Source organism: Ornithodoros turicata, chromosome 2 (assembly GCF_037126465.1).
Source record: "Ornithodoros turicata isolate Travis chromosome 2, ASM3712646v1, whole genome shotgun sequence".
Lineage (NCBI taxonomy): Eukaryota > Metazoa > Arthropoda > Arachnida > Ixodida > Argasidae > Ornithodoros > Ornithodoros turicata.
In genome coordinates, this window is record NC_088202.1 from 65,085,706 (window position 1) to 65,110,179 (window position 24,474).

Sequence of the window (24,474 nt, forward strand, 5' to 3'; positions counted from 1 at the left end):
TAATTACAATGGGCTCAGTGTCAGGACCATATACCGTAAGGACTCTGTGTGTCAGAATGGTTGGTTGGTTGGTGTGGCCCAACTCTACATTGGGCCGGCTACTCAAGCACGCTTAGGGTGGCGAGGTCCCGCTACCAAGGATTCTAAAACGATGTTTGTCCCACAAAAGTCATAAGGAAGGAGAACACAGAGTGAAACACATGTCGATATCGTTGTAAAGTAAGGTGCGAACAGTGCATGTACTAGTTGTGGGACATATTTTGCAGACCTTGCAAATGTGTGAAATGAGCCGTTTTCGCATTTCCTACACGCACAGAGTTCTCCCTTCCTGATCTCTCGTATCGAGAAGGGTTGAGGATTGGGCTAGTTGGTATTGAGACATCCGAGCTGAGAGCGCAAGAAACACGGACGAAGAACGGAGAACCAGACAGGACGGGCGCTAACTTCCAACTACGTTTATCGAAGAAAAGGAGCAAAAAAGGAAACCACGTTCATAGCACACGTGTCATCGTTCTCGCCGTACCGGTTCTGAGGAAGACCAGTTCCTTTTCGGTTAACGATACAGAAGGTGTGCTTACGCACGCATCTTGATTGCTACTCATCTTTTATGCTTCTATTATTTCTCGGCGGCTTCTGTCCTGAGGCAACTCCCTTCCTACATCTCTACCGGTTCGCTGGATTTCTACCCATCTACTACTATTTCTCTTGTTAGTTTAGTCTTGTTTCTTGCGATGATATGGCAAACTCTGAGAACCTATCTACCGAGATTGTCATATCATCGCAAGAAACAACACTAAACTAACAAGGGAAATAATAGAAGCAGAAAAGATAAGTAGCCATCAAGATGCGTGCGTAAGCACATCTGCTGTATCGTTAACCGAAAAGGAACTGGTCTTCCTCAGAACCGGTACGCCCAGAACAGTGACACTTGTGCTATGACTGTGGTTTCCTTTTTTGCTCCTTTTCTTCAATAAACGTAGTTGGAAGTTAGCGCCCGTCCTGTCTGTTTCTCAGATCTCTCGTATCGACTTCAAGCTGCTGGGCCGCTGACCTAGATAGTATGAGTGCCTGCTGGAATGCGGCAGCAGCTTGGATATAGTGATCTTGGTTCATATTGGGAGCATCCACAATTGAACCATAATGGTTATCTGGAGGTGGACGCCTACGAAGTGCAGCTTCGGGGGAACGTCCGAAGCTAGGTACCCCAGACTCACGGTGCTTGATACTCCAGCTTGACTCCAGCACGAACAGCTGCTTGACGTTTCAACATCCTTTTGGCATGGGCTCACACTGCACATTGTCGTACGAACAGCACAGTGGAACTGTATAGATTTGAGAGACACGACAGCACCTGATGCCCGCATACCGAACGGCCCCTCTGAGAGATGTTGACCCGGTCCGCTGGTAAACCACAAGAGGAAGGCACGGAGAAACTTTGCAACGAGAGAATTGAAATGCTTCCCAGCATTGTTGTTGATATGATGGACCCAACTACTACCATTGTTAGCCGAACGAGACATTGCCGCAAGAATTTCATTGAAATAACCACATTTCTTGAGATCGTGGCCATGATTGGCCTCCCCTACCTTTGGACCACTGCAAAAGTAAGTCACCATTAAGTAATCACCACAAACATGTAGAGGGCCATTCCTGGTATCTGCCACCTGGTTCTGAGTGTTCTGCTGCTCAGTGAGATGATCCTGTTCCTTGTGAAACTGTATTCCCTGTAGCTGCTCCAACTCTAAGTCTGACAGCATTTTCCAGAACTAGCTTCTTCCATAACTGAGGAACTGGATGTGTCCTCTTTGCCGAAGCGATATCTCGAAGACGAGTAACATAATTTCGAAGAAGGTGGTTGTCACGCTCTACCTTACGAACAACCTGATGCTAAGTACGGTGCAGCTTGAAGGATTGCCTTGTATGTGCTGGAATCACCGTCAGCAACCTACTGCATGTACTTTCGACCGTGTTAGTTCAATGTTGCGATTACAACATTCAAGAATGAATGTCCATGCTAGTAGAAAAGAAAACAAAGGGTTCACATTCACTCCATTTTAAACCGTCTCTTGCGTCATCTGTGACCTTATGCGTGCAGCTTTCCAGCTGCTCGTATATATTCCATTGGAGAGCTATTCGCTTCGAAATTGGAATTTGAGACAATCCATATTCAATCAGAATTCGAACCGACTGCATTGTTATTCGATTTTATATTCATAGCGCATACAGCTCGACTATTTGCACAGCTTCAGGATTGCTTCACACAGCTAAGTGGCGTACGCTGAATTCAATTTTCTAGGTGGTCTGACCGCGCGACGTGCATTTCCATTATGAGCGCAAATAAGTACAATTATTATAATTGTACTTACGTACTAGTTGTTATTTGTGCGTTAGAAACATGGTAGGACCAGACCTCGGCGAAATCATGCATGATCGCGATAACCCACAATAACCGCCATCACGATCACCAAAGGGATGAGTGTGGCTGTGATTGCAATCGTCATTGAAGTGTCCTTGCGGTGATCCCGGCGCGTTGAAATAACATCAGGAAAACCTGTGGTGATCGCGATCGCGCTCACGGCAGTAATCTGTATTTCGTGATTCCTGTGTTGCGATCACGATGCCGTGCCTCTGCAGGCACTCATGGGAATTACAATGTGATTGCCATCAGGCTGTTTTCCCTGAGCGCGATTATTGCGTGATCGCGCTCATCACCGCGATCATGTTGTTCTGCAAAAGCAGGGAAGCGCGTGTGTTCCGTCCCTTCCTGGCTAGTTTTATATTATGGTTGATGCTCTTGCTTCACGGCTGTCCACCCTCAAGATCCCCTGCCCATAACATTCAAATATAAGAGGCGATATTTGCATAACGCTCGTCTTTGGATGCTTTCTCAACTGTTGCCTATCATCCTCTGACGTCTCTAATTGTTCATATCTCGTCTTCGCCGATCACTGTGTTGTTGTGAACCTGTTGCCAGGTGACCAAATGTCTGTTGTCACGATGCTAGAATTTTACAATGTCGGCATGTGGTGATGGTGTGTGTCGTTTTCTGCTTGCCGCAGTTGGCTTCGCGGCACCGGCATGTAGACAGAGAGGGCCAATGGCGTCATCAGTTAGGAAATCTGTCATAATTGGGATCTTACATTGTGCTTCTAACACCAACTATTTATTCAGCGCGCAGAAATGCATGAAGGAACAAACATCCTAACATTGACATTGAGAAATATGTGTAGCTAAGCGAACTTTTAATGGCTACGACGTGGAATTTCCCTGGCTTCCTGAACACACATTTTGACCCCTTCACCCTTTCAGCCACGAGGAAGAGATTTTGCACTGTAGTCGGGAGTATTGAGGACCGTCGCGCCCTTTGTATTGCACCGGCCACCGAAAAAAAAGCGTTCGACGCCACCGGAAGCGGCCGGTATGCCAAAGCAGAGCTCCGCTAGACGACCGAGCTTAGGATATCGACTGGTGTTATGTTTCCAAAAGGTGCAGACATCTTGCTTGTCATAGTCCTCCGCAAGAAACTCGTCACGCTCAGACGTCTGCCGAACTTCAGGCACCGGGAACACCGTATCGAGGACGCCGTAGATGCAGAGTGCTCTGGAAAGATTCACAGCGTGCTCTGACCGTGCTCGAAATTTCCCACTATTCTTCCCTTTCCAATCTTTCGCGTGTCACAGTGAAGACACAGCATAAATATTTGTGCCCATGGTGTGAGGCTCATCAACGCGATCAGACACGATTCTTCGCTGCTGCAGCAGCGGCGCAACGCATGTCGCGTGCACAACCACTGCCTAGAAGACCCCACACCCGGGCTCGAACAACTTTTCATTGCCATTGCGACCTTTGATTTGCCGATTTTTGGCCCGAAAGCACAATTACAAAAGGAAATTCACGCCCTCCCTGCCTTTGCTGTTTGCAAGGTGCCATGTGCCAACAGCGCAACTACATGGTGATCGCGTGAGTACGATAATGCCTAGATATCACATGAACGGCCTTTGCCTGATATCCTGATCGCACTCATGCAGTCACCCTCATGGTGATCGCAACATGCGCGATCAACTCATTCGTTCGACGTTGTGATTGCGATAAACAGAGGTGCGAGGATGAGTGCGATCCAGTATCGCGCTCATGGTGCACAGTGAGCGGTGAGCTCGATCATGCCGCATATTAGTGCACTCACCGGATAACATCACACTTGTAAGTGTGAGCAGGTGTGATGTTATCTGTAGCGCTAATCCCAAGCGCTAATACAATACTCGTATTAGCGCTTGGGCATTCAATACATATCACGGAGGAGGAGGAGGAGGAGGAGTGTCGTTGGGAGGAACCCGAGAGGTCTGCCTGCCTGATTAGGCGGCATGTTTCTCGGGAAGGGAAAGGTGGTGGAGAGGAGGAGAGGAAAGGGTGAAGTGGAAGACCGAACGGAATGCGCTCGGGGGGAGGATAGCTGCGTCCATGGGCCGACTTCAGGGGAACTGTGCCGGCATACGCCTATTACACATCTGAGGGAAACCCAGGAAAAACCCCTGACGGCACAGCCGGCCCGCGGATTCGAACCGCGGACCTCCCAGTCTCCAAGCGCACGCGTTACCGCTGCGCCACCGGAGCTGGTAATACATATCACGTTCTCGAATCATCGCGAATTCGCCAAACCAAGCGCACGACCTTCTCGAAAGTAGGTTGCCAAATGTGGGGCGCACATGCAGTCTCTATGCTGCGCATCGCACATTCCGCAGAAGAATATCGCTAAGAGTTTTCTGTGCAGCTTTCCGTGCATACCACCAGGTGCTAACACATGGCGGCTTGGTTCACGCGGCTGTCAGTAGCTGCGTATAGGCTTTTTTTTTTTTTTAAAGAAGAAAGTCGTAGTTATGTAAGTTACGTCTCTATAGTTTCCTGAAACATTGTTACCTTGGTTCTCACCCGCGGTTCTTCCCTACTTGCAGTAGAAATTGAAAAGTACGTCTTTAAAGAAAATCCACGAAGCGGATCCGTTTTTTTTTATCTTTAAGGCCACCATTAAAAGATAACGCATATTCCAAAACTATAACCCCAGGACCCAATGCCTTTTGCCTTCCTCTTTGCAATGTGATCACCGGCGTTAAAATCCGTCGATAGGCTGCCTAGAAAAAGCGTAAAATGTGCCCCATAGAAAATGCATGGGTAGAGTGCCACTCCGGACTCAGAAAACAGCGCTTATTTTTATTTAGTCCATGCAAAGACGGTGCCTCAAGGATTCTATACACGAAATTTCAATCCTGTTTACGAACGCTGCGCATTTCTGTCAATCGTACATCTTCTGTCAATCTTCGTACGTCTTCCGGACCTCCAGGAACGAAGAGATCAGGTACTCCCTTAAGTCCTTCGAACCCATTTTTATGCTCTCTTAGACGCGAAGTTTTCTACCTCTCCCACAGCATACACCGATGGCGCATTTCGAAATGGCAGGTCCGCCTCGGCATTCGTCATCCCGTCCGAAGGCGTAATGGAAGGACGTCGCCTTTCGCATCAAACCTCATCCACAGCTGCTGAACTCTGTCCCATACTCTTTTTTTCTGCAGCACATCGTTGATTTTACCCCGCCGGAATGGGTCGTGTTCACTGACTACATCTGTGCTGCAAGCAGTTGAAAATTCTGGCATCCGAGGCTCATCCGCACCGTTGGTGATGGATGTGTTAATGGTTTACAACCTTGTCTACGAAGCAGGGCACAGGCTGGTTTTCCTATGCGTTCCAGCCCATTGCGGTGTCGAAGGGAATGAAGAGGCCGACAGCGCCGCAGAGGCAGCTCTCTCGTCTCGGAGACGAACGCGTATTGCGCTGCTGAGAGGAGATCGTCGTTCCGTACTTCGACGCCTCGTGACACCTCTGGCTTCCCGCCAATGGACCGCAGCGCTCACTTTCCGCATGCCTCGACATACCTCTCGTCAAGATATCCCATTAGTTCATCGAATGCGCCTCGATGTGGCTTTTACAGCGCAGTGGCGTTACCGCTTGAGACATGTTGACTCTCCCCAATGCAGTCACTGCGCTGCTGTAGAAGATCTAGAGCACATTCTTCTCCATCAACACACCGAACCGTACTCTCCGAATCCCTTAACGAGCTGGACTCTCGCCCCCTGTTTCTCACAAAATGGCTTGGTCCCCGGCCACATCCATCCCACCAACGCTCTGCCCTTTAAGCTCTCTTCACCTTTCTGGATACCATGGGACTTCGACCCTTATTGTGAAGAGGCTCATTATTTCATTCCCCGCATTTCTACCCCATTCCATGGGGTAGATATCGCCCCTGGCGATGAAACTCCCCAATCATCATCTCGCAATAAAGTTGTTGCTGTTGTTTTTGTCAATTTTTGAACATCTGCTGAGCCTCCACAAGTTTCGATGACGCGACGAGCGAGTGACGTAATCATAAGCCCACAAATTACGAGGGGCGTTCAAGTCAAACCGGGACTTTTCATTTTTCGCAAAAGTAAAATGAACTTACAGGCGAGAAATTAGTTTCAACGTAATCTCCAGCTGCACTAGTGCACTTGTCCCAGCGTTTCATAAGGGCTTGGGTGCCAGCAGCGTAGAAATCCTTACCGACACGTAGCAGCCATGATCGGACCGCATTCTTGACCTCGTCGTCGCAGCTGAAGTGGCGGCCCCCAAGGAACGCCTTCAGTGGCCCGAAGAGATGGGAATCGCTGGCTGCGAAGTCTGGACTGTAAGGGGGATGTGGCAGCAACTCCCTGCCAAGTTCCTGTAATGTGCGTGTCGTGAGATGCGCGGTATGCGGGCGTGCATTGTCCTGTAGGAGGAGGACTCCTTTGGTGATGAGGCCCTGCTTTCCGAAACTGGATGTGTTCATGAATGAGAGTGTTCAACGTTCCCACAGAAAGGTCCGTTTTTTGAGCCAGTTCGAGACATGTTATCCGTCGGTCCTTGATGATCAGGCGCTCCACAAGTTGGATGTTCTCAGGAACTCTGACACTGGGCTCTGAGCCGCCCCGACCGGGATCGTTCTGCACTGATGTACGGCCGTCTCGGAACCGTTTGCACCACTCAAACGCTTTGATGCGGCTAAGTGTATCGTGGCCATACTGAGCCTGAAGTCTTCTGTGAATTTCAGATGACTTTACGCCTTCGTTCACGAGAAACTTCATGACAATTCGCTGTTCGATGTGCGCGCTCACCTCGTTGTCGGCCATCTTGTCTAGGATGTGTCTTCTGTTTTGCACAAACTTTGGACCACTACGTGGTGAACGCGGAGGCCTGTCGCGTGTGAAAATGATGAAAAAGAAGTAGCGGGAGCCATTTGTACACTCAGGAGACAGAAAGTCCCGGTTTGACTTGAACGCCCCTCGTACAATGATGTCATGTTCTGGAGAGGGCACTCGTCTCCTATCAACGGCGCCAGCGTCCGGGGAGGGTCACGTGATAGCGAAGTCATGTGAGGCTGATCGAAAGATGGGAAAATGGCAGACATGTTTTCTCCCTAATTTGTGTCTTCTCGAATGCGCAGCGGTCGGATGATATGTCACACGGAGTTCAAAAAGTGAGCCCTCCGAAAGACGCGAAGGGCAACAATGTTGTCAGATAAGAGCCGGGCGCTCCGTTCGAGCCTAACATGATGTCACAGTTCTCAAAAATAAAAATTAATTTTCTCTAGCTTTCGTGTCACGTAGAGCCAAAAATATTTTGCAGGAATGTAAAGTGAGACAAGAAGATTTCAGTAACATAACTTTGGTAGGATTCTGAAGACACGAGATTTAGTCTGTAGCGGCACTTTGACGTCCCGTACATTTTCTTTACGCACTCCCTGATGGTGCTAGGCGGGAAGCCGTTCCACACCAGCTGGTCAACTTGGTGCTTGAAGGAATCAGTGACATAATGGGGCACTACTCGTGAAGCGAGGAGCGAATGACGGAGCCGGCAAGCTTTTCTTAACGAGATTGGAATGGGCGCTACAGTGTGGAAGCAGGGCCTTTGTATATGGCTATCGGATCTCCCATCACAGTCCCTGTAGGAACTGGAGCCATTTCCTAGGCATTTCAATAGTGGACTGCGTCAATGTCCTCTCAGTCAGGTTAAAGGGAGCTTCCTTGAATAACGTGATGACCTCTTCAGCTTCCAGTGTTCTATCGAGTAGCACTAGGTGGATGTCAACCTTACCTCATGACATCATGACCTTTACTCACACTGTTGGTATTCTGTCACGACTCCAGCCAGCCCTGCCAGGGTAAGAAAAAATATTTCAACAGGAGGTTCAAAAGACGACAAAACCTATTCAACTATGAGCAATTTATCCAGTTTCGTTCCCTCTTCAAAAGATCTTGTAAAAATTATCGGATATTATACTTGAAACAAGTAGAGGGCGACGTGCACAGCAATCCCTGTAAGTTTTTGAACTGGTCTAAACGGGAGAGACGTGATCCTGACGCATCTTACGCACTACTTGTTGATGATGTCATACAAACGAACCCTTCAACTGTTGCTAATATGTTTTCTGACCATTTTGCTTTTGTTTACGACAATATTACTTCACGTACAACTAAAGCTGCTGACGCCACTTGTCCCTCGCGTACTGATCATTTACCGGCGTTCGCTATAACTGAAAATGACGATTCTTCAATCTGTCGACTAAAACATACGACCACACCTGGACTTGATGGTATCCCCGCCGTATCCCTCAAGGCTTACTGTGATATAGTTTTGCGGCTGTCCTTATGTATATATTTAAAGGGACTATCGCATCCGGGAACGTGTGTATGAGACCCATACCATAATGTTCGGTATCATTTCACAATCTAGTTGGCCAAATTTCTCTTTCGAGAACGCCGTACATATTGAGTAAACGAATTTTAAATATTCCCGCCGCCTCTGAAGCTAAGGAAGCCCAGCGATAGTAACATCATGATGACGTAACGCAGCCGCACGAATGGGAGGGCTGCGCAGACGACAGTCTCCGAGCTCGTCTGCTTCGGGTTTGAGTCGCCATCGTCGCCATTTACCTCGCGAAAAGTCATCGATAAATACGCCGACTTCCGCTTGTGATTGCGAGTTCTGACGCGACCATGTCGCGTGAAACACGGTGTTACGTTCCTGGGTGTACGAACACTTCGGGCTCTAACCCAGAAGTGACATTCCACAAGCCGAGGGACAGTGACACGAAGCGAAAATGGGAGGCAGTAGTCGCCAGCAGACATCCTGACGTACGAGGAGAAATACATGTGTCCCGCGTTTGTTCTTCACACTTTGCGGAGGATGCGTACATGGAAACGGATGTTCTACAAATCCGACTTGGAGTTCCGAAACGAAAGCGGCTGAAGGCTGACGCCGTGCCCACAATATTTCCGGAACCAACTCGGCCGCGGTCTGCTGAGGTGGGTCACAGTTCTCGTATATGTCAAATGGGACCCCGCAAAAGGACATAATCATTGATAGGATCTAGCCCTGAAAAGCGTGCCTGCAACGCAGTTTACACGCTTTTCTCGGCATTGGCGCAGCCGGCGAAGTTCGATCCCTAAAACTAAGCAATGTGGGTTTTGCAAGGGAAACCCATGAGCTGAGATTGCCATTCTCGTAGTGCTTGCTGGAAATGTCGCTTACCGATGGGATGGATTATTATGAGAACATATATAATGAAGGGGCGTATGCACGTTTTCATTTAGCCGCGCGTCATACGAACACGAACGGTACTTTGTCCTTTTGTGGGCTCCCATTCAGCGAGCAAATTTGCGCGTGAGGTTTCATTTTCTCTACTGCATTAATGCATGCTGGAAATACAGGTTGCATGTTCGAAAAACAAGTGACAACTTTATTTTGAGATTATGAATGGGGAGTTTGTCGCCATGGGCGATACTCTACCCCATTGCTTCTGGTAATGTGGGGTATGGAACAATATGAGTCCATTTTCATAAGAGGTATCTGTACAAGGAATGTTTTTTCTAGGCAGATTTGTGAAAACCAATCAATTACATATCTTATGAGATGTTGACTTATGAATTGGAACCACAAGTAAATAGTTTCGTTTACAGGTCCAGTCCACCAGCTTCACTGAAGCCAGTGCAAGTGGTACGTTCCGTAGAAAGCTCTTATTAGGCATTGCTGCACATTCATGCTCCCGCCTATCTGTTCCAGTTTAAGATGTTTTTTGTCGTACTTGTCCTATACCAGCCTGTTACAGTGATAGGTGTGATAACGTGTTTGTATTGTAGACGTGGAAAGGATGGAATCAGCAAGCGATGCGGGTGAATGTTTCAGCCTACAACAATCCATGTCATCAGCGGGTCCGGAAAATGGTACATGCCCAATTCATTTATGCTCACTCTTGATAAAATCCATGGTGGTTAAAATGAATGCATAGGCAATTACTCTTGAGATTCATAGCTCCTCCTTGTAAACACAGGAGAGCAGTAATCACATCATATCCCATATTGTTTTTTCATAGCTGTATTGCATAATTGCCTTTCTGCATTTTTTGTATGTGTCATGTTGGTATTGCTCTATTTCTTCAGTGCTAGTGCTGGATGGACTGCCCCTTGAACCATTTGTGCCCTACCAGATAGTCAGCCAATATGGGTTCCATTACACATTAGTACCGCACAAGCCAGAATCTGTAGCGGAAAGGGTTCAGGACAAGGAAACACAAACAGCTATTCCGACATCCACGCTTGGTAATATTGTAATATCATTTACAGGGAACAGACCTTTTACACACGTAGCCTACTACCAATTTGGTTTGCAGGCACTCAAACTGGGTTCCACATGCAAAGTAGGGAAAGCCAGACAGGCATGAGCCTTCCCCCTTCCAGCTCCCTTCTGTTGACATCATCTGAGCTAGCAACTTGGTGTCCAGAAGACAGCAACATTGAAAGCGTGGAGGTCTCTGCAGGACAGGCTTCCATGCAGCATATAGGTGCACCAGCATTTGAGGAACTGATGCCAACAGATATGCTTTACATGCCTCTTTCGCCCGTCCACTGCTCCACCCCAGCTAGAGAAGAACTTGATACAACCTTGGGATCTACATGGTATGCCGTAGTACAAGTGTATTATATTTACAGAAAATTGTTAATAGCTCTGGTGATCTAGTGATTACAAAAAGGAAAGCTATGACATCCATTTAAGTTAATATGAATTACATTGTGACCATTGTGAGGCAAGTGTGACAGAGTTACAGCATATTTGTCTACCCACAGATTAATATTGCCTCTTGATGTGTTTTACTATCCATGTGGGTGGTGAGCCTAAACAGCTTGTACCCTATCATGAAGTTGCTACTATCTGTGTCGGGGCTGAACCCATGATAATTGGGTCAGTAGGTGGACATGCTACCAATCAATTGATAGGAGCCACCTTGAAATGAATACCACGGATGCTAACAACATATGTTACAACAGCAGTCAAGGTGGTGGATAAAGCTTGAAGATAAAAAAGCTTAGGAAGAACAACAGACATACACATGGATAGCTCATAGCAGCAGTATAACACATAACAGAGACATGACAGAAGTTATAACAACAAAATACATGGGAACAGAAGGGGTAAGGAAGCTGTGGCCAACAAACTAGGCCACCATGACCACGCTGGGGAACAGGTCATTTTAACCTTGGTGAAACAGACCTACAGGGAAGGATGTACAGGGATTTTATGAAAAAGTCATCCTAGAAACAGCACCGCAAAGTGTGCTGCCCTGACGAATAGGCCGTGCATTCCAAGACATAGATGCCTTCCTAGACTGAATAGCAAAGGCTTTCTACTTCACACACAGCATTGTATTACACATATACGTTTCGCAAAGGTGAATAACTTCTTTTCTTTCTCGATGTAGCCAGCCTGATCCGAAGGACGTGACGGTCCACTCATCTGAATTAACAGAGGGATCAGAGACTGAAGAGTAAGCTTTGCACTTGAAAGCCGTGGGAATTCTTACATTGCAACTATTTTTTTCCTAGTGACGAATATGAGAAGGAACATGAGGGACATCATTCTAAATCCCATGTGCATCGAACGTAAGTACAGCATGCTCCAGTATGCTGTGTTTTAAGACATAGAAATATGTGATTGCTTTTCAGGCTAAATCCAGAGGAACGTCTCTTCCTGGTGGCGGAGTCAAGTCTGCGAGAGCTCCTGTCACAGTGTCCTTGTGGCAGCAGCGATGCTGAAACAGACATCTCAACAAGGGGCACATGGCTGAGAGCAGCAACTGCTTGCAGCTGTGGGAAACTGCGTACATGGTCCAGCCAGCCTTGGGTGGAAGACAGGCCACTCGGAAACATTCTGCTCTGTAGTGCGATTCTGTTTTCCGGCGTGAACATAACCAAGGCATTTCGTATGTTTGCCATGATGAAGGTACAAATACTGGCACTTTTCTGGTGTTAATGTAACCAGGGCATTTTGTACATGTTCCATACGATGCAGGTGCCAACACTGACTTTGTCGCAGTACTTCAGAACACAGAAACAGCACCTCTTTCCTGCCGTGAATGATGTGAGTACATTTATAAAGTATGTGCCTATTATCGTTCAAGAACACAAGTAACATATCCTAGCGGTAGCTCGAAAGTCACAGAATGTTTTCACCCAATGTTCCTTTTAGTATGTGATCTTATCTTATCTACAACTGTTGTAGGTCTTCCTGAGCAGACAAGCTGAGCTACTAGACCGGCTCCGCCCAGTGCCCCTGACCCTTGCGGGAGATGGCCGATGTGATTCGCCAGGCCACACAGCCCTCTATGGCACTTACACACTGCTTGAGACAGTTGCCAATAGGATCATCCACTTTGAATTGGTCAAGGTATCTCATACCAAATCTTTCTATAACAGTATCGTAAACATTGCATCATGCAATTCATACTTTTTCGGGTAATACCCGATATTTACCCTCAAGCTTCCAATTTTCAGCCTTAATCCAGTTTCTCCCTAATAAAATGTGGTTCTAATTTATTAGATTTTGTCATTGCGGAACTGGCAGAGCTTACTCACAATGTTGTACTAAAATCCTTAACACTACGAGCTCAGGACTAATTGCTGCTATTCAGAGAGTGGAAGAAGTGTTGACGCTGTACAGGCCTACAAGTGTTGAAGTTCCACAGCCTAATTGAGCACATCAAAACATAGCTCTGTTGTTTCTGTTGTCAAATGACCATACCTCTAGGGGGCAACACTACCCTGTATATGGGTATCACATGTCTAATACGTCGATCTTGGTGTTTTATGTAACAGTCAACAGAAGTCTCAAGCAGCAATGCCATGGAGGTACATGGTCTAAAGAACTGCCTTGCCTACCTTGAAGCACATGACATGGTTGTGGACACCATAGTGACTGACCGCCACACTGCAATAAAGTCTGTGTTAAGGGAATTGTGTCCACACATCAAACACCGTTTTGACGTGTGGCACGTTGCGAAAGGTGAGCACTCTCAACAAGCATGGAAAGTTGCTTTCGGTATTGAAACTCATGTGGTAACTTTGAACAGGGATCAAGAAAAAGCTTGTGTCTCTCAGCCGCTCCACAAAGCACCACGTTGTGAAGTTCTGGATAGAGAGCCTTATCCGACACATATACTGGTGTCCAAAGTACAGTGGGGAAAGTGGTGACCTTTGTCTGGCGAAGTGGGTATCGGCAGTGAACCACATTGTCGATGTCCATGAGCATGACAACCCACTGTACCCAGTTTGTTATCATGGCCCAGTTTCAGAACCACGAGAATGGCTCAAAGAAGGTAAGTACAAATAGATAAACCAATGGGTGCAGTCAGGCGATAAGTCAAGAAATCTCTGAGAAAACTTTAAATGAATATTTGGTAAAGTAATTGCATCTGGGTTTTCTGGAGTAACACAAATGCAAAATGTGTGACATATATGCGTGTGTCTACTCTACATGCATGCCCTGTTATCACTGTTTTGGGAAGTGTCATTTTTAGCTGTAACTGAACAAAATTCAGGAAAACTGCTTAACCCTTTCTTAAATATAGCACTGCATGTAAATGGTTTTGGTGCTTAGAAAATACAGTTCTCACAACTCGGACCTCAGTGGCTGAACGATGGTGATGACAGGCAGGGTGAAGTGACCCGACGAGACTGATTGTGGCATTAAACCAGCACACTCTTGAAAATGGTGTCCTAAGATTAACTGTACAGTATGACTTTAATAAGTCACACTGTGCAGTTAATCTTAGGACACCATTTTCAAGAGTGTGCCTGTTTATGAATGCATTCTTTTAAATTATATACAGTGCTTATTACCACTGCTGACACAATCACGTGAGGTAGGTTTTTTGAGTGGAAGCTGAAGTTAATTTCCGCGTTGTATCAAAATTTAAGCTACACCATTTTTATGCGTGTGTAGGAAAGGAGCCTTATTGGACTGTTCATCCCATTGACACACATGGATTTTTCATTGCTTGCCCTCCTGTAGAGGGCCCAATAAATAGCACTATGGTCCTAAATTTTCTTTGGCAGGCATGTACTAGTACGTAGACATAGCAACAAAAATACTAAAGAGTGGACAAGTTGATTTATCCCTGTCTTACACCCACGAGTTCTGTCGTTTGCTATGTCGTGGTTGCATCTCCAAGCATCGAGCTTATAGGTAATTTTACATAATAAGTGGTCGAGCTGGTGGATGAACTCCAATGTCAGGAAGCCTGACCAGCGAGTGACAAGGGAAAGCAAGCAAAACACAAGTGGCTTGTTGTGTCTGTTTTTTTTTTTTTTTTTTTTTTCTGTTGTCGGTCGCTCACGCTTTCTCAAGATGGAGTAGTAGTTTTGTTAACTTTGTTGACAGAGATAGAATTAAGCTTATCATTTACAATTACAGATAGTGAGACGTACGCAAAGGTCAAGGACATCTTGACAGCACCCGCACTGCTCAGGGATGTCCCTATGCTTTCTACAAAACAACAGACATATGGCCTGGAGTCATACCACAGTGTCCTGAACCACTTCGTTCCGAAATCCTATTCGTTTTCTGACGAGGGGATGGTGGCCAGGTATTAAACCTTCATAAAATCATGTCACACATACAGAACTTGTACCATCTACATTACAAAACTGGGTTTTAGGACACAGTTGGCAATACTCCATTACAACGAGAATGCTGACCGTGTGCAAGTGGAAAGAGAGGGCTCCAAGCAGTTCCGACTGAAGCCATCCAAGCTGAAAAAGACGTGGGTGGCCGTACCCCTCAAAGAAAATGCTACCTATGGTATATTTTCACCACTGCGTGCATCATGTTCTGTGTCAATACATGGATGTAGTTATTGTGGCTAGTTTGAAGATAGCACTAGTTATAGAGTGTTTTATCCTTTGCAGAATTTTTTTATTGAAAAGCTATGAGAGCAGCATATATAGATCTCATTTTTGCCTGATTACTTTAAAAAATTTAATTAGGTGATTCCAGACAAAAGCAAGCGGAATGAGGGTATCCTTGTTTAGAGCTATTTCAGGTCTAACAAATCCTAAAATACACATGTGCCTTAAAATATCCATCCTTGAATATTGATATGAAAATGAGCTGAAACCACGCTGGCGGGGAATGCAGGAAGCACAGCGCTCACTTCATGCAAGAGCTCAACATAATTTGAAGTAATGGAAATCATGAGAGTAGGTGCTGATCTACTGGCTAAATAAACCACTTCTGTTGCCGTAGATGGCTCTTGAGGAGCACTTTTTCAGTCTCTCATCATCTGCATACCAAAATTCAGCAATAGATATTTCACGGCATGCTTTTAAGGATTTTTAAAAGATAGAATGGCTTTCAATGTGGATTTTCTCCTGTTCTGCTTGCTTTTGCTCAAAGGTCACATATACCCCCTTCCAAATGATGTCCGCCTTGCAGTATAACTCAATTGAAAAAGTGATGTCTGTGCTGCTCCCATAGCTTTTTCATAAAAACACCCAGTATTAAGCATAGTCCTTCAAGTTCACCTAACACATTCATTGTCAACCTATGCTTATCCATCAACAGATTATGCGGCAACACTGATTGCAGAGGTTCTGACTCGCATTCAAGAACACCAAATGCAGTCAGCAGCTGCAGAAACTCGGCCAGCTCGTTCAGCAACATATGGCGAGAAGCCAACTCTTAGGCAAGCTGTGGAACAACACCAAACACGGTACGCAAAATATTGGTTCTACCAAGTTGCACCCACCCTGCTTGCTCCTGATGACTTAACTCTATTCTGGATTTTACATGTAGGTTCCAGAAGGGAAAGTAGGCCATGTCCACACCGGCTGAGGACCACGGACAGCTGGCCATCTTGACATATGACACCACAAACGGCCCTTTTCAGGGCCAACCAATGCTTTACGCAAAGACAAGCGTTGCTTGTAGATCAACCCACCTCATATGACATTGCATATTAATTCTCAAACCCATTTTGATAACTGCATAACTAAAATCATTAAAGGGACTATCGCATCCATGTGTGTACGTTAGTCGTCGCTTAACAGTTAACTTGGCCAAAATTCACTTCCATAAACAGCTGAAGACAAATTTGTCACTCTCAGCCGCTATCAGCCTTGTGTGTGTGACGTTTGCTCCAATACTCTAATATCCGTCATCCGCTCTTGCCCACATGATTGTCAGTGAGCAACGTAGAAAAAAATGTCACTGCAGTGGCACAATCAATTGGGACGGATGCGGCAGCCCCTTTAAGCAGTACCTGTTGTACTAAAAGAAGTCTTATGGATATGCTGAATTGCAAAACTATATTTTATTATAACCAAGTTAACATTTTTTTTTCATTCCAGCACATGGGCAGTTCCGAGAAGACAGCAGCCTGGAATCTACTGAAATTGCGAACAACAGTATCATCACCATCTGTGCATGGATATTAAATACCACTGTAGCATTTTGTTATGCAAAGGAAATATTAAAACGAAAAACACGAAAGAATTTATATTCGTGCTATCCGGGAGGTTGTTCGGTATGTGTGGTGCATGTACTGCTTTCGACACAGCAGCTTGTGGCTCTTGATTTTCATCACATTTGAAAAAAGGTACATGATCTTTTTATGAGCATTAGCTTAATGAGTTAGATGTTTCAAAAAAAGGAAGTAAGGTATGTGGCTTTGAAGCCTTACAGTGCGATAAATGTACAGGAATGTACACTCATGCCAATAATATCAGGTCGACACCCTCTAGCTTATACCTACTCCTTTTATGTTCACTGAAGTATACAGCCTTGTTAATATGAAGGTATAACCATGAAAAGGGAATCAGCCAGCAGATGCATATAATATATGTATGCTGAAAACATACCATTCTTAAGAAAGAAACCCTTGGTATGAAGGCGACGGGTGCTCTCTTCGAATCGCTCGCACAGCGCAGCCTGGAATTTGTCGCCTATTTCTAGGTCCGAGGTAGCCCCAGACCCAACTGGCAAATATAGAGTAGGCTGTGAACCTCAGACACCTATGTAAAGATATAAGGCCAGTCAATTTCAGCGACACTGCAGCAAAAAAGGATGACCAACTCGCATACCTAAGAGGTGACCAAAAGACAACTGCAAGTATCCTAGTATATTCCAACATATCTATAGAACATTGCATTAAAAGGTTGCATTAAAAGATGAAACTCCTACATATCGGTTAAAATACAGCTGTGGTTGCTGTAAGGGACTATTACCGTACCCGCCCTAGGAAACGACATACCTGTTGTCTGTCGGATCCAACAGCCGCAGCCGATAGTCGTAGCGGCAGTACTGGCGTGCATTCACCGCCAGCATTTCTCTCCGCAGACAGAAGTCGTGGAACAGACGGTGCTCGGTGATGCACCGCACGCCAGCACTGTCACACAGAGCTGCAACCTGGCTCACTGAGGTGCAGCACAAGTATTCGTCTGGTTGCTCCGGACTGCAGACGCCGCACAGACACCTGTCGTTTTTGAAGTACCAGTCCAACAATCGGTTGATAGCGCAATTGCAGTGGGTGCGATGCGTACAATGTGATAATCTGACTTACCGAAAGTCATCGTTTTGCGCGACTTCGCGAACAACTGCATCCCTGTTGATCGGAGGATGAAGCGGAAGTGGGTCCGTTGAATACGGATCATCGTCTGACACCACGTCGTCCGAGCTGTCCTCACTGAATTCATCCAGCAGCGACGAGGAAAAACTTTCGCTTTCGACGTCCGACATGATCACAGCTAGGCTCTACGCGGTTTCCCAGGCAGACGACGTCCCGACAGTCGCTCCCTGATTGGTGCGGCTGCGTGACGTTTGCGGAGAGGGAATACCAGAAAACCCTCAACGTCCGTCGTCTGCTACGGCTATGTTTTCCATCAAACTGCACAGAAACTACTCCACTTTTTCGTGTCGGACTTTTTGTGTAATTGTTGGCGACGAACGACGAGTAAAACGGCGCTATAGTTTCGGAATCAACCGGGACGGATGCGATAGTCCCTTTAACTTGTCGCTAAATCTCATGATTTTTCCTCGCCACTCAAATCATCCGTAATTGTCCCGGTTCGTAAATCAGCAAGCAAACTAATTGTACAAAACTACAGGCCTATCAGCATATTATTTGCTTCCTTCAAAGTACTTGAACACATTGTTTACATGAACCTAAGCTCCTTTATCAAAACAAAGTTTGTAGAGAACCATCATGGTTTTCTGACAGGGAGATCAATGCTCTCTAACCTTGTATCTTTCCTTCTCTAGGTTCACTAATTGTGAATACATGTGGTCAAGTTGATGTTGTTTATTTGGATATTTCCAAAGCAATTTGACCTAATGGATCATGATATTCTTTTATGTAACTTGCAATCGCATGGAGTCTCCGAATATCTATTCGTTTCCTCGAATCGTACTTACGCGAGCGCACTTGCTCTGTCCTCGTCTCTGGTTCACGCTCTAACGTCTTCGTTCCTTCTTCGGGTGTTCCTCAAGGGTCTAACCTTGGCTCGTTACTCTTCAGCAGTTTCATCAACGACCTTGCGTCTTCTGTTGAACATTCAACTCTGTTACAGTACGCTAACGACATCAAAATAATGCGAAGTATATCACCACCTTCAGATTGTGCTCTCTTGCAGGAAGACATAACTCGTATACTTAATTGGTAGACTAACAAACCGCCTCAAGGCCAACGCTTAAGATTGTTTCATTTCCCCGTAAAACAAATGTTACTCTCTTTCGCTACATGTCAAGTGCTGAAATATCTGGGGTTAGTAGTAGTAGTACTTTGGGGAAGATACTCCTGACCAAATATACTGGTGACCATCGGTACCCTCCGATCCAGATAGGGAGATATTTGGAGCAAGATACTTTGCGCCAAGGAGGAGCGCGCGCCAAGACCGCCCCGCGCGTTTCGCAGCCGCGCGCCGCGTACAGAGGGCTTTGCTTCTCACATTCGAGCATGCATGAACGTGCAGAGTACATAACCACCAACCAAAATGTTATTGCCCGCCAACTTATTCCCTCTCCGGCCCAGTTCCACATACAATACATCCTGAGTGAGGAAGTCCACTCCATGGAAGAGTGTTTCATCTCCCCATGCTTCTCCTTAACATAGCGTACTTTCCTTCTCGCGCCCAGACTATGCAAGCAATAGACATACACATTTGTACAAGTGAAAATATTTTATTAATCTAAAGTACTAGCAATCAGCATAGAGAGGTGTAAAGTTGAAACGAACAATTTCTGCAGGCAACATTCATATCCTACACACACACACACACACTACAAATTTTATGATATTGTAATATCTGCAGTTAAACCAATTTAATATCAAATGGATAGAGTCGATAACTCGAGCGGGCAGACAATCAGTTCCCCAGAGCAGATAATATTTATTAAAGAACCTTCAGGAACACAACTTTTAATTAAGGAAGGAATTCTTAGTCCATACATAATAATTAAAATTAAAATTTCTACCATAACAAGTCAGAGCTTCTTCTATGTGACCTCCATCTTCATGTTGTAAATCAACATCAAAAAATCACACATGTAAATAATTAATTATTCCATGCTCAAGTCATTTCAATGCTATTAAATACGAGTCTTTCCGATTGAAGAGCACAATAGGGGGGACACACCGCACCATCCAGGAAATCACTAATTAAACAAACAGTAGTTAACACTGTCAGAGGGACATCATTAGCACAACTTTTAATTAAAGAATCTTTAACTTCGAAGCTTGCTATCAATACGACCTGAGCTAGGACGAATGCCGAGGAACACGAATTATATATGGAGGACAATTTTCATTGATATGAAAGATGATACAGCCCTCACTTTCTTGTGTATTCAGGATCATTATATGTACACACATTAAATACAATTCCGACTCACATTTACGCATTTTGCCAAACATTTCCATGAGAAGAAGACAGTGACACACGGTATCATCTCATATGGCCCGAGTGTGCATAAGGCCCAAGTGATCAAAACGCCCAAATGTTCATAAGATCCGATAAAATTTGGGCTTTTTGAACATTCGGGTCAAATGAGCAGGGCAGGGTAAGGTGTCCAGAAGGCCGAAATGCCCAGAAGGCCAAAATAGTCATATGGCCCGAAAACCAGGCGGGAAGATTAGGAGTGTCCTAGATATTTCCTTTGCTCCTATGCCAATATTAAATGAATGCGACAGAGGAGAAAGGGTAACTGAACTAAAAATATTAATAAATGTGCTGAAATGAGTTAACAAGTTTTCAAGCAAATAAGATATAGATGTGGCAAAAACTAAATACAATTAAATATGAATCCTTACAGCATTCAATATTTCGTTCGGTACATTTGGTAGGCTCTGTGCCTAATATTTTTATTGAATAACTTATCCGTTTGCCACATTAAAGCTTTTCAACCTTCTCTGGAATGCTGCTATGACGCACACAATGAGTACCCGCTTTTTCTCCGAAGGGAACCAAGCCGGGCACGGCAGTAGCGTGGCCAGAAAAAATATTTCTGGGGGGGTTCAGGAGGAAATTTGCATAGGAGAGAAGGGTTTACTCCTCGTTCCCCTATCCCAAACGAGGTACCAAATGTACGATTTCGGGAGGGTTTGAACGTAGCAAACCATGCCTACGCATGGGACCGTTTTTTCCGCTCTAAACCCCTCGGGAACCATTTTTTCCGAGATCGTTTGTTCCGTCACCAAATTTTCCGGGGCCGTTCGACCAAATGGGTTCTGGGCGAACACCTTGGAATTGATTCTGTAACTGAACTCTCTGGAGACTACATTTCACACGGTGGAAGAAGCGCATTGTTTGTGTTCACGTCAGAAGGAGCATATTCCGAGGATTCACCGAGTGCAATTGTTCAAAATGGGCGCAACTTGATTAACATAATAAATCCCAGCCCCGAGCAAAATACGAAGCCGTAGGGCTTCTCGGAAAAGTGTGGAATTCCTGCGCTGTCACATTTGAAAGGCGATTTTACAGAAGAATATTTGTTGCATATAACTCGCACTGATAGAAGTACCGTACTTTTCTGTGTATAAGCGCCGTTGTATATTAAAAAAAAGTTATCTGATGAGGTCCTGCGCAGGATGATGACGCGCATATGATGACATTAGATGACGCGCAGGACTTCTTCAGATAATCTTTTTTAAATGTATAGCGGCGCTTATACACAGAAAAATACGGTACTTTTATCAGTGCAAGTTTTGGGGACCCTGAGGCAACAGAAGCCTTTCTTTCAGGTGAGGAAGGTTAGGGCTGGCCTAGTTGAATGGGGAAATACGCTTCTGTTTGCGGTTCCATGACCTCACAGGTCAATCTGATGCCTTCCTGGTTTTCGGGCCATATGACCATTTGGGCCTTCTGGGCACCTTATCCTGCCCTGCTCATTCGACCCAAATGCTCAAAAGGCCCAATTTATTTTCGGTGTCTTATGAGCATTTGGGCGTTCTGGTCACTTGTGCCTTATGCACACTCGGGCCATATGAGATATAACCGTGACATACACACGCACACACACACAAGCTCAGATAAACTTATTTCCTGAGCCCAGTCCGCTAGAACCGGTTTCACCTCTCCTTTCACACATCCCTCTTTCACTCTTTCCTCGAAACGCGCAGGAGATCTCCCTCAACCCCAATCGACGATTCCCTCCCAAAGTCAAAATACATATTGGGTGCCATCATCATTAGAGTGAAGGATGATATCAAACCACAAGTAACACCATAAATGCAAGCTTGCTGTTATATGAAGGCGATATTTTTCTAATTGAGCAATATACAATGATCACAAATACTCTATATGTAAGCATCTTCAGGGTGACCAATTCGAATTTTGTTGTAACTCACACCCCCTTTTTGTTTGTTTGTTTGTCAGATCACCATCACAAATAGGTGTAAGGAAATAATAATTAACTGTTTATATTAATCGAAAGCTACCAAATACGAATCTACCAAGTGAAGAGCAAAACGCAGGAACATGTGGATAGTTGGGAGAAGTAGAATCATATATATCATATATATATCATATATATATCATATATATATATATATAATATACATGTTCTTAACTTGTGCTTGTTCCTCTTTAGCATAATGTTTGTAGTGTTGACTAATGATAATTGTTGCTGTGATCGTGTGTCTGAGTCTACTTCTCCAACTATCCACATGTTCCTGCGTTTTGCTCTTCACTTGGTAGATTCGTATTTGGTAGCTTTCGATTAATATAAGCAGTTAATTATTATTTCCTTACACCTATTTGTGATGGTGATCTGACAAACAAACAAACAAAAAGGGGGTGTGAGTTACAACAAAATTCGAATTGGTCACCCTGAAGATGCTTACATATAGAGTATTTGTGATCATTGTATATTGTTCAATTAGAAAAATATCGCATATAACAGCAAGCTTGCATTTATGGTGTTACTTGTGGTTTCATATCATCCTTCACTCTAATGATGATGGCACCCAATATGTATTTTGACTTTGGGAGAGAATCGTCGATTGGGGTTGAGGGAGATCTCCGGCGCGTTTCGTGGAAAGAGTGAAAGAGGGATGTGTGAAAGGAGAGGTGAAACCGGTTCTAGTGGGCTGGGGTCAGGAAATAAGTTTATCCAGTGCCTGGCAAAAGGAGAGGAGAACAATGACCGCCCGCCGTCGGCGCAAGTACAGCGCTTCGCCGCCAGGTATTGTATTAGCGCTTTGTATTAGCGTGTATTGTATTAGCGCTTGGGCATTCAATACATATCACGGAGGAGGAGGAGGAGTGTCGTTGGGAGGAACCCGAGAGGTCTGCCTGCCTGATTAGGCGGCATGTTTCTCGGGAAGGGAAAGGTGGTGGAGAGGAGGAGAGGAAAGGGTGAAGTGGAAGACCGAACGGAATGCGCTCGGGGGGAGGATAGCTGCGTCCATGGGCCGACTTCAGGGGAACTGTGCCGGCATACGCCTATTACACATCTGAGGGAAACCCAGGAAAAACCCCTGACGGCACAGCCGGCCCGCGGATTCGAACCGCGGACCTCCCAGTCTCCAAGCGCACGCGTTACCGCTGCGCCACCGGAGCTGGTAATACATATCACGTTCTCGAATCATCGCGAATTCGCCAAACCAAGCGCACGACCTTCTCGAAAGTAGGTTGCCAAATGTGGGGCGCACATGCAGTCTCTATGCTGCGCATCGCACATTCCGCAGAAGAATATCGCTAAGAGTTTTCTGTGCAGCTTTCCGTGCATACCACCAGGTGCTAACACATGGCGGCTTGGTTCACGCGGCTGTCAGTAGCTGCGTATAGGCTTTCTTTTTTTTTAAAGAAGAAAGTCGTAGTTATGTAAGTTACGTCTCTATAGTTTCCTGAAACATTGTTACCTTGGTTCTCACCCGCGGTTCTTCCCTACTTGCAGTAGAAATTGAAAAGTACGTCTTTAAAGAAAATCCACGAAGCGGATCCGTTTTTTTTTATCTTTAAGGCCACCATTAAAAGATAACGCATATTCCAAAACTATAACCCCAGGACCCAATGCCTTTTGCCTTCCTCTTTGCAATGTGATCACCGGCGTTAAAATCCGTCGATAGGCTGCCTAGAAAAAGCGTAAAATGTGCCCCATAGAAAATGCATGGGTAGAGTGCCACTCCGGACTCAGAAAACAGCGCTTATTTTTATTTAGTCCATGCAAAGACGGTGCCTCAAGGATTCTATACACGAAATTTCAATCCTGTTTACGAACGCTGCGCATTTCTGTCAATCGTACATCTTCTGTCAATCTTCGTACGTCTTCCGGACCTCCAGGAACGAAGAGATCAGGTACTCCCTTAAGTCCTTCGAACCCATTTTTATGCTCTCTTAGACGCGAAGTTTTCTACCTCTCCCACAGCATACACCGATGGCGCATTTCGAAATGGCAGGTCCGCCTCGGCATTCGTCATCCCGTCCGAAGGCGTAATGGAAGGACGTCGCCTTTCGCATCAAACCTCATCCACAGCTGCTGAACTCTGTCCCATACTCTTTTTTCTGCAGCACATCGTTGATTTTACCCCGCCGGAATGGGTCGTGTTCACTGACTACATCTGTGCTGCAAGCAGTTGAAAAT

The 24,474-nt window shown here is 45.4% G+C and overlaps 2 protein-coding genes across 2 annotated transcripts; one reads left to right on the forward strand and one right to left on the reverse strand.

Moving 5' to 3' along the window:
* The first annotated feature begins 8,730 nt into the window (after positions 1-8,730).
* LOC135385511 (uncharacterized) lies at positions 8,731-16,884 on the forward strand. Its single transcript, XM_064614860.1, has 16 exons — positions 8,731-9,371; positions 10,026-10,062; positions 10,206-10,289; positions 10,506-10,664; positions 10,736-11,021; positions 11,822-11,887; positions 11,946-12,002; positions 12,066-12,342; positions 12,412-12,480; positions 12,622-12,786; positions 13,215-13,401; positions 13,469-13,714; positions 14,812-14,983; positions 15,056-15,198; positions 15,961-16,108; positions 16,192-16,884. The coding sequence occupies exons 1-16, from the start codon at positions 9,063-9,065 to the stop codon at positions 16,208-16,210; spliced, it is 2,424 nt and encodes an 807-aa protein (XP_064470930.1). The 5' UTR covers positions 8,731-9,062; the 3' UTR covers positions 16,211-16,884.
* Positions 16,885-17,159: 275 nt separating this feature from the next.
* LOC135383638 (uncharacterized) lies at positions 17,160-18,347 on the reverse strand. The gene is made up of 3 exons (XM_064613022.1): positions 17,957-18,347; positions 17,648-17,869; positions 17,160-17,408 (listed from the first exon to the last, which is right to left on the reverse strand). Exons 1-3 carry the CDS (start codon positions 18,130-18,132, stop codon positions 17,261-17,263), a joined length of 546 nt encoding a protein of 181 aa, XP_064469092.1. The 5' UTR covers positions 18,133-18,347; the 3' UTR covers positions 17,160-17,260.
* Positions 18,348-24,474: the final 6,127 nt, after the last annotated feature.